The sequence below is a fragment of the Apis florea genome, unplaced genomic scaffold, assembly GCF_048593485.1.
Source record: "Apis florea isolate Af1SG1 unplaced genomic scaffold, ASM4859348v1 contig_2272_pilon, whole genome shotgun sequence".
NCBI classification, from domain to species: Eukaryota; Metazoa; Arthropoda; class Insecta; order Hymenoptera; family Apidae; genus Apis; species Apis florea.
The window spans coordinates 1247397-1264203 of record NW_028256549.1 but is presented as its reverse complement, the minus strand read 5'-3'; the positions used below and the strand labels follow the sequence as shown (position 1 = coordinate 1264203).

Below are 16807 nucleotides of genomic sequence, written 5' to 3'. Positions count from 1 at the left end.
TAATTTCTTATTAAACGCCGCTAAGTTGTTGCGAGCGCTTTCAACGAAACCCTATACTTTATCCACACTTCCGGATAGCAATCGATCAGATCATCCAACCATGACGGGTTCAATCACCCATTCATATCCTCATTGTTGCTCGAGATCGTAATCTAATTATTACCCGTAACAAGTTTCCCCTTATTTCAGTATTTCATTCGATCGTGTACGATTAAATAATTCCAACGATTATCCATCTATCTATCCTTTCTTAAAATGAAAAATTTTATTTTTCCTATCGTCTATAATAAAAGAACGAGTTTTAATAAAAAAAAAAAAAAAAAAAGAGAGAGAAACCTCGAAAATTTCTATCCGTTCCCAATCCTACGAATATTTCATTGCTACATTTACCTTTGTTACATTCGTCAAAAGAGAGAGAGAAAAAAATTAACAACCATTTTCCACAACTTCCCAAGTAAATGATTCACGAGTTAAAAAAATGGTCGGTTACGAGGCTCGTCCCGTGTGGCCAGCGACGTATACGTCGAAACCTTGTTGTAAAAGATAACGAGGATCACGTTGTTAATTATAATTACCGCGCGACTTTATCGCCACCGTGTGTTTCAACTCGGTCGGTAACCGTAATAAATTCCAATCCCGATACACGTTATCCACTCTTGCCACTTTTTTTCGCATCGAAACTCGCGCTTCAACTTCCAATCCTTCCTATATTTATCACGCAGCATCTATATATATATATATATATATCATCCATATCCGATAGTCGATCGAAACCGTGATCTCGCTTTTATCCGCGCGATAATTCCTTGAAAACGTTTCATCGATATTTATTATATATTCGATCGCGAACGAATTTTCATTCTCTTTCCTTAAAAAGATTGCGTTTTCGATTGAAAATTCTACGACAATCGCATTGAATAACGGGTCGAGATCTCGTTTCGATATTATCATCGATTATTAAACTGTTCGAAACTATGTTAAACTAGCTTAAGAGACTTACCTCGGGCACAGTGGTCTCGTACGGTGTATTGATGAATTTGGGCGCGTTGTCGTTTATGTCCGACACTCGAACGATCACCGGTATGGTCCGTTTCTTGTTCGTCTGTTTCACCGTGCAGCTCAACTGTGAAAGAGAGAGAGGGAGAGAAAACAAAACAAAAAAAGGATTATTAAAACGAAACGATGTTCGTTTCTAGAAACGACGTATTATTGTGATGGCGCTGTTGTCGTTGCGCCACCAACTCACCACCAACTCTCTTTATGAGAATTTCATTAGAGTTGAACTGTAAATCTCTTTTGTGCGCAATTTCAACGGCACGCCAGTTTAATTTACTGCGTTCAATTAATATCGTAGGATGATTTACAGCACGTAAGGAAGAAGAGACGTGTAATATAAAGATTAAAATTTGTAAAATGATCCATCGGTTTTTTCCTCGAGCGATTGGAGAGATACAATTGAGAAGAAGGGAATGCGTGTACAAGAAAGAAAAAGAGAGAGAGAGAGAGGAAGGGAGAAGGAATAACAACGACCATTCAGCGAATTTTAATTAATGAACAAATAAATTATAATCGTAATTTCGTGATCGTGTTAAATGCTTGAAAAATATGTATTCGAGAAACGAGGATCAGTGATAAAAAGTGATATCAGTGATAAAAACTCGACGATACGGAAAGTGTACAATTTAGAAAAGGAAAATATAATTGAGGATAGGCGAAATCATTTTATATTGGCGTCTGTAAAAACTTGGATCGTTTAACTCCACTATCGTTTTTTCTAAATAAATTCGAGGGGAAAAAATTCCGGAAGCATAAACTACTACAGAGCGTCGTTTAATAACGCTTTCTCGATGCAATTTTACTTTTAACCAAGTATTTCCTTTTAAATCTAATCAATTTTCCATCGATGAACCGTGCATATGATAACGGCATGTGTTCACGGCAAATTTCGATCGAAACGATCTTATCCCTCGATCTATTCCCCGCTCTGACAGCTAAGAAATCATAGAAAACGTACGTGACCGGTGGGCAAGAAGCACGATTCACGGCGGATACCGATCTAACCGATCTATCTCCGTATCGTGATTCCTTTACACCCGTAATTTACACCATTTACGATAATTGTTGCACAAGATTGTTTCCGATTCGAATCGAATCTTTCCCGTCGAGGATTTTCCACTAATAAGATTTTTTACCCTTTGCTCTTTCGTTCCCAAAGTCGTAAGACTCGAAGAAGCGAAGTCATCGTCGAAATTATCGAATTCAATATTCTTTCGTTTCCGAAATCATAATCGAAATTATCGAATTCAACGTTCTTTCGTTTCCGAAATCATAATCGAAATTATCGAGCAAAATCATAATCGAAATTATCGAATTCAACGTTCTTTCGTTTCGAAAGTCGTAAGAGAGCGAAATGATCGTCGAAATCATCATCGAAACGAACGTTGTAATTAATTTTATTATTAATTTTGTTAACAACGATAGTTGATTAAACAAGGAAGGTATAAAAAAAAAAAAAAGAAAACACAACTCGAACATGTCGAAAAATGTTTCGTCTCCCGGCGTGCGAGTGAAACTCGATCGATTCAATTATAACTGTATCGATCGTATTACACGCCTCTCCAAAGGAAAGGACACCAATAAACCACTACGGGACTTCGATTAATTTCTCTTCCATCGAATCAAATTATCTCTGTCTCTTATAAAAGAATACTTTACGCGCGAGAGGGAAAAAAAAAAAGGAAACCAAAGTATTTCGATGCTTCGATCGTCAATCCTTAAGACTCGATTCCGATGTCGAGCTAGACTACATATAGAAATTTTTTAAAATAATCTTTAAAATGTTCAAATCTAATCTTTTTTACAATACAGATTGAATTTGTCACAATTTTAAATTCTTGTTAGTATTATTAGGATCGTTTGTAGTAGCTGTCCTCACGAAAGCAACGATTTTTTTAAAGAAAATCTTTCGCGACACAATTGATTACGTGTTACATTGATTTACATTTCTTGTTTCGAATGAATAATATAAAAATAAAGACGCCCCGAATAATAAATGGACAACGAACTTGGTTATATATGGAACGCGATCCATTTGTAAAATGAATTGAGGAGTTGTTGCTAGCTATAAAAAAAAAAGGAAAAGAAATTAAGGAGGGTTAAAAGCGAACAAAGACAAGGTGGCGTGTCGAGGCGAAGCCTTTAAAAGCTCGAACGAAATTCAATCCAGTCCTCCTCGTCCAACCCCTCCTCCCCTTAGGCCGCTCTAAGCTCGTTCGCCGCGAAAGAAAGGGAAAGAAAAGACGCGTGAACGAGATTCCTTTTCCAAGAAGAGGATGAAGCGCTTCTCCTTCTTCTTCGATCTCGCGGAGAAAATGGGACCAGGTGGCCACGGAAATGGAATCGTTTTCCGGGCAAGAGCCTTCCCCCCTCCCTCCCCTCTCCCTTTTCCCCTCGAACGGGTTTGGAAAACATGCGTAGCCAAGCGCTTCGTAGCCGATAGGGAAATGGAGATCGATAATTTTTAACGGCTCGATCGTCCGGTATTTACGGATAGTGGAATAGAAAAAAAAAGAAAGAAGAAAGAAAGAAAGGAAGAAAAGGAAGGAAGGAAGGAAGGAAGGAAGAAAAAGAGATAAACGAGATCGATTCGACAATCGCGCGGTCAATCACGATCATTAGCGATTGTCGAGTTAAAGGGGGGGGGGAGTCTGAGTAGAAGAGAGGCTGTCTCTAGGGATTTTTTCTCCCTATCCTTGGGAGCGTGTTCCACGGTTTGACGGGGGAACGTGACGGGGGAATTAAAAGAAGGAAAAGGTAGCAAGAAGAAGTAGGATTCCAGTTTGATACGAGTTGATCGTCGCTCGAGGAGAACGGATCGTTCCTTATAACGGTGATTGGTTCTTTTCTTCTTTTTTTTTTTTAAGCAAGTTGGCATTGGAAATAATTAATAAGAACGGTTTCACTCCCTTTTAGAAAGATCAACCGTGACGAATTCTCCGGAGAGTTAGCTTTGAAATAATAGGTCTTTTCAATTCCGTACGAGACGATTTAGGGATTAATTAGAAAAGTATCTCGGCCGCCTTACCTGAAAAACGACGTGCGACAGATTTTCATCGTCCCTGTCGAGAGGCTCGAGCAGCTGCAGCTTCTTCCCGTTCAGTTTGAAACGTGGCTGTCTTCCGGGGAAGATCAATTCCAGCGTGGTCTCGTTGTACGGGTCGCCAGATACCGGAAGCTCCTCGGGCACCGTCTTCTGATCGATCGCTGAAAAACGAGGGGCCGTGAACCGATCGCCACGCCGATTTGGCTAGCAACGCGTCTTACAATCGTATAAATATCGGAAAAAATATTGGAAAAATCGCTGTGCTCTGATGTCGTCGATCTCTTCGAAAGATTAGGATAAGCTGCGTGGCACGCGAATCTAACCAATTTTACGAACCAAGTCAATCGCGTGTATATCTTGCTTCACATATTTTCACGTTCTTTATTTATACATAATCGAGTTTTTTTCCAATATCTTGCACACATTTTCGCGGAGTATAATCACAAGTACAAAATGGAGGAACGATCGCGCCTTCGAAGCCGTATAATTTTCAAATTAATAAGAATAAGGTACGTTATATATTTTCTTCGGCTACGATTGGCTTCGATCGCCTTTCCCCAACTACGTAACGTATTCCATCTCTTTGATGAAAACTTTTACGGGAAACTTCAGCGGGAAGAAATTCGTCGAATTGCAGCTTCGAATATTTTATTTTTTCAAAAAACAACTGCGCACATTTCTGTAAATTCTGTTATTATCGCTTCGGTTCAAATGAAGCGAATAACTGTTTGGTTCCAAACGTAGTGTCGAGATAAAGAAATACAAAAAAAATAAATAGTTTCATTTCGGGTGCGTGGTTGATCGAATCGCTGCCCCAAGTACCCATTTCTCCAACTTTTTTCACTTTACTTTCCTTTCTTTTTACACTTTTGACCGAAGCCAAATATTATTGGATATTGTTTGTTGTGGATCATTCATCGAAACCTGACCTAACAATAAAACTCTAAATTCGTTCACACGCAAAAAAATTAAAGGAACTTACTTCACAAGGGAAGGAAGTGTAAGAATGAAAATATGTCAAACAAGATATACACACAGTTGACTTCGTTCGTAAAATTGGCTAGATTCGTGTGTGTCACGCAGTTGATCCTAATCTTTTTAGAGCACAGCGATTTTTATTCCTCATGGAATCGAAATATAACAATGAACACATATTCCTTAAGATGCTCAACTCGAATTTATTCCTTTTATCGTGGCTCACGAATCGGATACAGTGCATCAGATGCAGCCAAGAGGCTATGAAACGATGCTCTCCGCCTCCTCCCCTGTCCAAGATAATTAATGTTATCTTGACAAACTCGATCTCGATGTCAGTGACATCCATCGCATCCCTGATTGCATCGATCCGTTTGTCCAGTGATAATTTCTCGTTTGAAATCGTTTCATCGATTCCACAATCGAACACGGGAAACTCCACACGATTTCCTAGCTGACTTAAAATGATTTCACGCGCGAATTAGACGTATAAAACTTGTGTATTTTAATATTTTACGCGGAAAGAATGAAAATTTGTCGAGGCTACATCTTTATTTTCCTTCTCTCCATCTATAATTTCTCAAAGAATAGAAATCATTTCGTTGTTCAATAACGAAAAATCGAACTCGTCTTCGCACGAACCAATTTCATTCCATGCTTACGAAAACTTTGAAAATAATATTTCTATCGACTGTCGAACCTCGATCATGGTCTAAAAATGAGATAAAAAGATAAAAAAAATCTATTCGATTGTTATTCCACGCTTTATAAGATTACGCGTAAAGAGAATCTATATTCGTGAAGCGATATTTTAAAAAAATCAAAGATAAATAAATAGAATTGAATGAGAGCGCTTCATCGTTGAAGGGTTAATTTCCCTTCTCCTAAATTATTCTTTTTTTCCACGCAAGAAAAGATTGCTCTTCGAATTTTCTTCCTTTTTCTTTCCTTCTTAATTTCCATCATTTTCCTAGAGCACATATTACTTGTTGTTATCGTAAATTTTTACACGTATAAATTTAAATACGATGTTTTCATCACTCATGGAAAGAGGGGCGTGAAATCGAATTAAAAAAAGAAAACGTACGCAGAGAGGAAAGGATGAAGAGGAAGAGATGGATAAGAGGCGACTCGTTAATCATTCTTGCGAGACAAAAAGAAAAAGGGAAAAGAAACGGTTGTATATCGAGAGAATGGCCGAGTTCCACGATCTCGCTAAGAGAACCGAAAAGCTTTTTATCAGCGAGCCGATGAAAAATCGTGGAACGACACCTGTGCCAAAGAAAAGGGATGGAAAATCGAATATAATAGGGAGATAGTAAAATTTATTATCATCGAAAATCGAGACGAGAGGGAGAATTTATATTCGAGCGTAATTTTTCTTCGAAAGTTATTTTAATATACGTATTTTCAAATTCGACGTATATCACGATTTCACGAACGAATTTAACGCGAATAATCGAAGACGAGACGAACGACGTGTCCGTTGCTCGGAGGATAACTAATTTTTTATCGATCGAACCGAATGGCCTCCCATTTTCAAGCGTTTTTTCCCGATACGACTTCCGGGGATATCCTCGTGTAAAGGAAACGGTGATTTTTAATTTCGCTCGCTTTAAATCCGATAAAAACTTCGAGCAAACTTCGAATCGCTATAATTCCGAAGATAACGACTTCCGGCCGATGGACGGAGCGAACGCGTTCATCCTGACGCGTCTTCCGGTTCGCGAGATATTATCGCGATTTTTAATCGTTCATCTCGAAAAATTTTCCTAAAAATTAGGAAAACAACGTTGTCGATGGACGAATCGTTCATCTCGATACGAGATTTTTCGGCTCCTGAAATATCGCCATAAACGAAAGTATGATTTTTAATTCCAAAATTTCTAGGGAAAAATTAGGAAAACAACGACTTCCGGCCGATGAACGAATCGTGGATCGTTCATCTCGATACGAGATTTTTCGGCTCTTGAAATATAAACGAGAGGATAATTTTTGATCCCAAAATTTCTGGGAAAAATGTACGTGAATGACTCTTGCGGACGCTTCGAAGGGTGAAAAAGTGAGTTCGTGATCTGGAAAATAGATCAAGAATCGAGAAGCGACTTGGATGCTTTCTTTCCTCTATCTGTATGAAATTTTTGAGAAATCATTATTCTTTTTTTCCAAATAACACGAGTTAATTAAGACGGGAACTTACCATCTCCCCTGCTCTCCTCGATGTCGAGGATGATGTTGGATTGGCCCGACTCTACCTCGCACAAGCCTGGAACAAATGGACAAAAGTATCACAATTAACATTCTCGAAACCCGTTTGCATCGTTTTACAACAATTTGCTACGAAATTTCGCGCGATCTTCGCGGATAAACGATTGACGATCCATCGCCTCGCGTGTTAGATCATCGATCAGGAGTATCTCGCTTTAAAAATTTTCTCGATTCGATGCTTTTTCTTTTTTTATCGATCATTTTAAAGCGACTTTCATCGAACTTTGAATATCTCTTATCCATTCGAATTGTCTGAAATTAGAATTATTAGAAGAGGTGAGAGGTTGAAAGAAATTGAGAGAGAGAGAGAGAGAGAGAGAGAGTCTTTTATTATTCTTATCTTGGAGGGTTTTGCAAAAGGATTATAAAATTCGCTGGAGAAGAGGAGAACCTGTTGAAGTCGCTCGAACAGGTGCAAGAAATCCGGCTGGCCGGAAACATGACTCAGCGACACAAAACGTCCGTTCTGAGTGAGAGAGAGAGAGAGAGAGATGACCATCGCCAGCTGTTGAAAAACGCTTTGCCAATTATTCCATTTTTATCGCCGCTTAACGATCGGGCAAATTAATCGGGGACAAAGTTGCAAAGCTTGAACGATTACAATCGCTTTCACCCTTTCGCGCTCGATTTGCTCGATGAACAAATTTTCAACCATTCAATTTCCAATCGTTGTAATTCCCTTCCGAAAACAGCGAGAACTCTCCTCCTCTTTTGGTAATTTCCTTTAATTTATTCCTTTCTTTTGTTCTTTAGTTTTTAATTCGTTCACTTCTTCGTTTGTTTTTTTAAAGATTGTTTTTAATTTATTAGTTTTTTTCTTTGTCCTTTAGTTTTTAATTTACTTTTGTTTGTTTCTAGTAATTATCTTCTTAGTAATCTACTTTTTCCTTTGTTTTATTAGTTTCTTGTTTTTTAATTTACAATTTTAATTGCCTTTAATTTATTAATTTCTTTTGTTTTTTAGCTGGTTACTTATCTACTTTTTCGTTTGTTTCATTACTTTCTTTTTTTAGTTTTGAACTTATCTACTTTTTCGTTTGTTTTATTGGTTTCTTTAGTTTTTTAATTTTCAACTTAGTTTTTTTATTTACTTTTTCGTTTCTTTCTTACTAATTTCCGCCTGCGGCAAGAAACGGATAGGTAGAAAGTGCTTCGATCGAGAACCGATTTTTCTCGACCCGGCTCACCCGGGGAAGAAAGAAAATCTCTCCATTCGCTCCACCGTTTTCCCCGACCGCGTCTCCATTGAAACACGCGATCGTGAAACACGCGGCCCAGTTGCCTCGAAGCGGCAGCAAAAGCGTATGCGCGAGGAGAAGGCAAAGTCAAATGTCATCTCGTCGAGGCGCATCTTCCTTCGCCGACCTTTCGAACAAAAGGATTCGAAGACCTCGACCGATCTTTTCTTCTTAAAATTGATAGAAGAATCCTGCACGGAAACGATTCGAGAGAATTATTTCATCGTTACAATGTACGAATCGAGTTATTATCACTTCTTTTCTAACCTATTTTAACGAAACAAATATTCGGACACGTTCTTATCTATCCTCGCATTCGTCCAAGTCCTCGGGAGATATGGCACCGTTTATCGATAGCCTCGCCAACTTTCTAATCCAGCTTTCCAAGAAATGACTGGACTCGCTCCCCGAGTACTTTCTTCGTTCGAAAAGATATCTCGAACGAGGCGATACGTGCTGCGTTGCCTCTCCAATCTCTCTTTCGCCAACAAACTGTCCTCTCCACTTAAATTCCTCTCTTTCGAGGATATACAAGAAAAAAAACGTATCTATCCTATCCTTTTATAACAATGATCTAAAAATTCTATTCTGAAATAATAGAATCTCATGTCTCTCTTACTTACGAATACCGTACGCAACGACGACAAGTAAAAACGTGTCTGAACAACGTTTCGCGCAAACGTTTCGTCAAAAATAGAAGGAAGAATTTCGATGACGATAAGAATCCATTCGATACGATACTCGTTCCTCCCTCTTCAATATTTGTAATCCAAAAAATTCCATTGCAAAACAATAGCGAGACGCGTTTAATAAAATACGGCGTAACGGTTGTACCGAATTTACGAACACGCGAACGCTCCACGAGTCTCACTTCCCCCTCCTTTCGTCCATGCGTCGCCCAAAGGGAGGGGAGAGAAGGGGAAATATGGGAGGCGTTCAGTTCATAATTTTCGGTGATGTACGGAACGGATCCCGGTGCGTGGCTTTACTCGACTCGGTATCGATTTTACGTGCGCGTCCATGTTTAAGCGAAGCGAGCGAGTGGCGTTTGTCTCTACATGCAAAGCGAGCGAGAGAGAGGGAGAAAGGCACGACATAAAGATGGCTTCTTAAGCCGGATAAATAACAGTGCAGTCGGTCGCAATAATTCGAGCGGGATGGGTGAAAACGGGATGAAAACGGTTGCGTGAAACGGGGGAGTGTGTGGTAAAAATTGAGGACACGCTCTTTCGAAAAACCGGTACACACCCGATTGTACTTCATTTCGTGCTCAGCGGTCGTATATATGGAATGGAATCGGTGGCGTCGGTGGGGAAAATTTAATAGTTCGAAGGATAATAATAATAATAATGGAAAATGTAATCGTAATGGCAAACTGGAATTAAAATTTTCAACAAATTACTCGAACTGACTTTAGTTTTCCAAGTTTTTAAGCTACTTTTTCAATCTCGTCGACTGGATCGAGGCGAATGGTTGAGTGCTCGACCGAAAGCATCGTTGGAATAAATATATAAAAAGAAGATTAGGGAAAGGAAGTGAATCTGTGACTAGAGGATTTTCGTCGACGATGGATGGTTAATGGAGATTTAAGAAAATAGGATAGTTACGAAATATCGTGACGGCTTTGATATTTCGAATAATTGTACGGCGAAATGTTAACGTTAATCTTGCTTATAACCTTTCCCTCGATATATATCCATTAACTGGATGTTTTTACAGTTCTCTCAAAATACCAAATATATCCCTCGTTCGTTATATAAACCATATCCATCCAATCACTCGAAACAAAAATTCGAACGGAACGAAAAAACCACGAAATAAAAACTACGAGTGAAGCGAGATCGTTCGATCCACGAATTCAACGATACTCGGTTTAATTACGGAAATCGATCGTTAAAATTATCGAATCATCTTAACGAAGAGATCAAAATCGAAGAAACTCGCGCTCGATTCGATATTCTACGCCGTGTAATTCCACGTAGATAATAAAGGTAATATTGCAACCACTTAATGTGAGCCTCTACCTCGAAGGCACGCGTTTAATCTCGAGTTTCGATCGCTCGAATTCGGCGAAGTAGCGAAGGATAGGATAAGAGTTGTCTCCTGTTTTCAATCCTCTTTCTCAGCTCGACTTTATTTAGAGAGAGAGAGAGAGTTAAGGATGCAACAGTTGTCGCCTCCTCTCCCTTTTTCCAATTAGGAAGGATTCCTTTTCTCACCTTTCTTGCTTTATATCTCAACATTGTTTTCTGTTACTGATGAATTTTGATTGGATTCGGAGGAAGGTTGATCGAGGTAATTGTAGAAATTGTTTTATTCGAAAGATCGAGACTTAATCGTGACCGTTAATCGAGGATCTCTTGCAATTTGCAAAGATGAGTTTAGGAACACGGAATGGCGTTCCCGTCTATTCAAAGTATCTACCTCTAATCAAAGTAGTTTAACTTTGATTCTCGTTACACTGCTGGTCATTTAATAGGAAATCTATAGTTCAAGTTTCGAACTGTTATCAACAATTTACGTTCAAGTATGCAAGTGTGTGACAACCGAGGCTCAATTTTGGTGAAATTCTAAATACGAATCAGTAGATCTAACATAACCCGTGATAATGAATCTCTTTCTAATAATTTTTGATCGTCGTTGTTGTTATTGATAAATTAAAACAACCCGAATTTTCCAAATACGTAATTGTGATCAAATCAAATGGATCTAATTTAACCTGTGACAACGAAAAATTAAAATAAAAAAAAAATAAAAATAATCTGTTTCTAATAATTTTGATGAATTATTATTATTAACAAACAATTGAAACAATTGAAACAACTCAACTTTCCAAATATGTGAGCATCAATTTTAATGATGAAATTAAACGGATCTAATTTAACCTTTGTGACCCGTGTGAAATGAAAAATCAAAGGATGAAAAAAACAATTAACCTTTTCTAATCCCGATAAATTCACCCTCCCTTCCTCTCTCCTTCCCCCGTTTCCCTGCCCAGAAAAGTTGAGATTAAACGGATGGCGGGAAAATTAATAGCTGGCGTAGCATCGTTTGGCGCTACGTTTCCGACAAGCGAGCCACGCTGCAATAAAACGCGTTAAAAACTTGCGCGTTAGCCATAGGTAATTAAGGGTTAAAGGGTTAAGTTAAAGTACGTAGGGTACTTTAGCGTAGAGGAGAGGACAAGCTTGTTATACAATCTGTCACCGTGCTCGTGGATCGAGCGGAATGGCGCGCAACAGGCAATATCTCTGCGCGTGCCGTCAATCCCGGACGTCCACGAATAAGCCCGACGATAAACCGCGAATAAACATCTACTTGACGTAATTGGCAATCAGCTAAGATAGATTTATACACGAGGGGAACGATTCTAACATTTACTTTCCGTATTTTTTCCTTTCCCCTCTTTTTTTTCATTTTTCTTTCTTTCTTTCTTTTTTTTTTTTTTACTTTTCTCCTTTTTACTCTTTACGCCACGGATCGAATGAAAATTATTATTATTCGAGAATTATTATCGGTGAAACCGTGAATTTTATATGTTTCGATGAGCGAAGAGATCGATAAAAATCGGTGCTTACCAGCTTTCGAGGACACGTTGTGAAAGCACAAGGACACGCACAGCAGGCGGCAAATCCACGCAAAAATCCACGCTGTCCTTGCCTGGAAAGAAAAAGGAGAGAACGAAATGAGCGTCGATGTAAATCTTCGATGTCGATATAATGGCGCATTAACGGCGCCCTGAATTATTCGATGCACGGTGCATTACCGAAATCCCTCGAAATTGCCTCGTTTATAATGGCATTGCACGCCAAGGATAGTTAAATCACACGTTGAATCAGCGGTGGATAAAGTAGAAGTATCTTTGCCACGGTTGCGATAATATCGCGTGCGCATATTGTGTGCGCATGACAGTTGACTAACAACGATACGAGACGTATAGGGAACGAAAAATGATCCCAACGATTATTTCATATACGCGCAATTTTTCTTCTCCACATTCATTTTCCAATTTCGAAACGCTTGAAATTCTCTTTCTTCCTCGTGAAATTACATTAGAATCACGCAATCGCGACGAGATAAACGAGAGAGAGAAGAGGAGGCAATTAAATTCCAAACGATGGTGGGAGAGCATTATCGTAAAACGCGTATTATTATCCAAACAAAAGGGAGGGAGAACTAAGAATCGAAACGAAGGAAGGAGTTTATCGAGTGGAAGAAGAGGAAGAAGAAAAACAAGAAGCCTACATTGTAATTGCAGCCTCGCCCACGAATTATTTTTCTCCGATGCAACGATTATGGTCCCGCTTTAAAAACCCATAAGTGTTTTCGCGCCGTGACTAGTAGATGTACAGATTTCCCACACGGGAACGCGCCAAGAATATTTAACGAGCTATAACGAGGAGGATTTCACGAGGAGTTGGGGGAGGAATCTAGCGCGAGGATCTATGTTAACGCGGCTCGCCACGGAATAAGATTGCCTTGCGAGACAAACGGGTAAAAGTGATGGAACGAGAGGGAACAATGTTATCGACACCGTGTGATCTTCGTCCGATCATATTCGAGGCGTTTCTCATCTCTTGGACGCGTGCGCGTTCTCGTCGGCCCGCGCGTAACTGCGCCATCTCCCGGCCGAGCTTCGTTCGCAATGGCCGACCACGTGTATTTTCTTCTTTTCTCCCTTTTCCTTGATCCACGTACGCGATTCTGTGGAATTTTTAATTTTCATCTCTCTTTGAGATGATTTAAGTATACTAACGTGTTTATCGAGTCGTCTTATGGTTGCATTATCACGTTGGTCTTGCGATGCAATCGACAGCCGAGAATTAACGTATAATTTACATGTTCGTTGGATTGGGAAGGCATGATTTATCGCTTTTTCCTAAAGTAATTAACGTTTCTTGAGAATTTTAACGCGACAACGTTCGTTTGTTCCGTGTGAATTTTTCTTCGTGTGTCGAGAGTGATTGAGTTACGTGAAAAAATGTTAATACTTTTTACGAATGTTCTTTCTACGAATACTTGGAACGATCATATTACGAGCTTGGTTCCGTCCAAATATTATTCCCAGGTAATTGAAACATTATAATTAGACGTAATCGATCCGTGTAACGTTTATTACTGTTATAATTATACGTGTACAGGCGTCGTTGAATTTTAATCGGGGAAAAAAAGTGAGTGAATTCGACGAAAGTGCGCGCAGATAATAAAATCCTGTATGTTCATCGAGCATTAAATGAAAAATGAAGGGGATAGAGCAAGTTGGCCCGGAACGAACGCACAACTCCTCTCAACTTTTTATCACGGTTCGCTCGTTCCCTCGCTGCGTATTCGCATGATGTTAATAACACGCTCGCGGTAATGTTTATGCGCTACTAAATCATACCCTGCCTCGTTCATCAATCCCTCCTAGCATCCTCACCGATTTTAACGATGCAATTCTTCGGGATTATGGCGCATGCTCGGAGTTTTCGTTTCGAGACAACGATTGGACGTGCGCCAACCGATAACATGGAAAGTATCTGGTTAACTGGGGGTATTGCTGGGTGGGTGAAAGAGATCGGGGAAAACGAAGGAAGGACGTAAAAAGATAAAAGGTTCGAGCGTCTGTGACTCGTGAAACGTAACTGTGTCTCTGTTGTTTATCTTGAGATCGTAGGAATGACGGTCGAAAGTAATGGAAGCCAATCGTTTTGAGAAATTCCACTAATTAACTGGAGATTCCTTATTTTTCTCAGTTTCTTCTCTGTCATCAATACATTTTACGAATGTTATTCTTTCAGTCATCTTCATTACGAGGATTTTGAATATTTCGAGAATTGTACATATATTTTATCTTATCTTCGAAAGAATATGTCATCTAGATTCAATTGGAAAATAAAATTTTTTTTGTATCGTGAATTATTTTTCTTTACAGTCTGATGAAAAGATTATTCATTTGCAGAATTCTGAATATTTAAAAAATTGTGAACTATTCTAAACCATCACCAACGTTATTTATCGCGAACTATTTTTCTGCAAGTGAATACGACCATTTCGACAATTGTGTCAAGGTGTAAAGATTCTTGATACTCATATTCCCAGCCTTTAACCTGTCTCCACCGCATACCTTCAACCGTTTCAACGCTATCAGTTTCATCGGATTCTCCCTATTAAAGAATGTACGTTAAAGTGTGTTTGAAGCAAGTTTCACGGCCACTTCCGTGCGTGGGTGGCGAGTTATTGCCGTCTCACATTGTCTCGAAAGAAGACTTTTTATTATCCAACATCCAATAGAAAATCCAACTTGAATTTCGATTTCTTTTCGTTCGCTTTTCCAATCGCACGAGTTCGTTAATTTTCCAATAAGTTAAACGGCTATGAATACGAACGGCTACGAATAAATGGCCTCTCATTTATCGAACGTTTAAAAAAAAAAGAAAAAGAAAACGTCGCTTTATCGGTCGACAAATCGAATAATTGGACGTGTAACGTAATCGATGAAACGTTTCAACGCTCATCTCGTACGAAACTCACGAAAGTCGGATTACGCGCTTCCATTCATAACACGTTTTCACACAACTCTTCTCGATTACTTCACTTTCTTCGTTCTTATCTGCCTTATTAATCGAGAAAAATACGATCGAGTATTGTCTAAGCAGGAAGCGAAATCGAGCATTCTGCAGAACGAGCCAACGAACAATTTTTTTAACGATGGATTTATTTGTGCACAGAAGATAAAAAAAAGAAGGATTGGTAACATGATTCATTTGATGACATTGTTAATAAAGTTTCTTCTCATCCTCGTATTCTCTGGCTGACTAATCACAAGAGTACAATTAAATATATATATGTGATCATTTTTAAGAGTTCGAGAAAGAAGCGAAATAACAAAAGCCATCGTATAATAAAAGCGAATGCGAGTGGAAAAGGTCAACGTCGATCCGAAATGTCAAATGTTGGCACGGAAACTCGACAGAAATTCGACACGAGACAACGAGTACGAATGTGTGTGTATATATATATATATATTCATAAGATCAATTCTTCTCTCACTCGTGAACTCTTCGTGAGCGATTGGAAATATTTTTATATCGAGAGATAATTATTTCATCGATCAAACTTCAGACCAATTTCTGATGGCAATAGTTGAGGATTGTAGAAAAACATTCCGCTCCCTCTCCCCTTTTTTTTTTAATTAAAAAGTTTAATCAAAAATTAAGATTGGATTATAGAAAATTGAAAAAAGAATTTATCAAATTAACATAATATAAAATTCGTGGTAATTATCTACGATAAGAAATAGTTATATCCGTATATTATTGTCTTGTTTCGTTAATTTCAATGGTTTATTTAAATATAAATTCATGAGTCTCGATGAATTAAATTTTTTTCGATAATTTATTATTTATAGATAAATTTGAAAGAGGATTTAAAAGTAGATCGAAATAATTTTTCTTTTTTGAAAGTAGTTTCGAAAGATCGCCCGTCAATTTCATTCGAGTTGAAGTAAGTCGTAACGTTACTCCTCGAGGCTTCGAACAAGGAAGAGGGAGATCGGGGTGGGTTATAATAAATCGTAGGCGGTGGCCACGATCTTATCGCTATCCCGATCGCGACTGCCGATTCCAGCTAGGCCAACCATCTAACCGTATCATAATGAGCGATAAATAATCACTACCACCCTCTCTTCCTCGGTAATGTGTCCTATACAGGATTTCCCCACGAGAATCTCTCTCTCTCGAATCGGCCATTTCGTCCACAGGCTGCGAAATTTAGATAATAATCGCAATTCAGATCGAGGGAATCGAGTACACAACATTTGGATCGATGCATTAAAATATCGCGCGCGTATAATTTCACGATTTCTCTCAGAAATCCCTTTGAAAAAAAAAAAAAAGAATTTCTATTTTGAATTCAGAATCGAGCGTAGATTGGAAAAAAAAAGAAAAAAATTGGAAAACTTTCTCTGCGAAAAAAACTTGGTCCGTTAACGTTACCCGGAAAGACGTTTGCGCGAAGCGACGAAGTGAAGGGGATGGAAAATAATGCCTCCTTCCCCCGACACGGTTTATTAACTGGCAGCTTCGTTTTAACGAATGGAACGAGCGGCGAGCGGTTGGCGAGAGAAGGTGGTTGTGGTGGGGAGGAGGGATAGGTTAGATACGACGGTGGCGCGCAATAATGTATTCGCAGAGCGATAAGCGGAGGCTGGCCTCCCTTGATTCACAGCCACCGCCTTCCACGC

The 16807-nt window shown here is 39.0% G+C and overlaps 2 protein-coding genes across 9 annotated transcripts in view; one reads left to right on the top strand and one right to left on the bottom strand.

The window, feature by feature from the left end:
- Window positions 1–16807, bottom strand: part of Cad99C (cadherin 99C) — a 97915-nt gene that overhangs the window by 30183 nt on the left and 50925 nt on the right. For both annotated transcript variants that reach the window (XM_086902472.1, XM_086902473.1), the window contains exons 2-5: window positions 12162–12243; window positions 7278–7343; window positions 4085–4263; window positions 1001–1123 (exon numbers count right to left, since the gene is read on the bottom strand). In XM_086902472.1, coding sequence (XP_086758598.1) covers window positions 1001–1123; window positions 4085–4263; window positions 7278–7343; window positions 12162–12243 — 450 coding nt within the window. The remainder of the gene's footprint in view (window positions 1–1000; window positions 1124–4084; window positions 4264–7277; window positions 7344–12161; window positions 12244–16807) is intronic.
- LOC105734954 (uncharacterized protein C15orf61) overlaps window positions 1–16807 on the top strand; it is a 76613-nt gene that overhangs the window by 30626 nt on the left and 29180 nt on the right. The gene's annotated exons all lie outside the window — the stretch shown is intronic.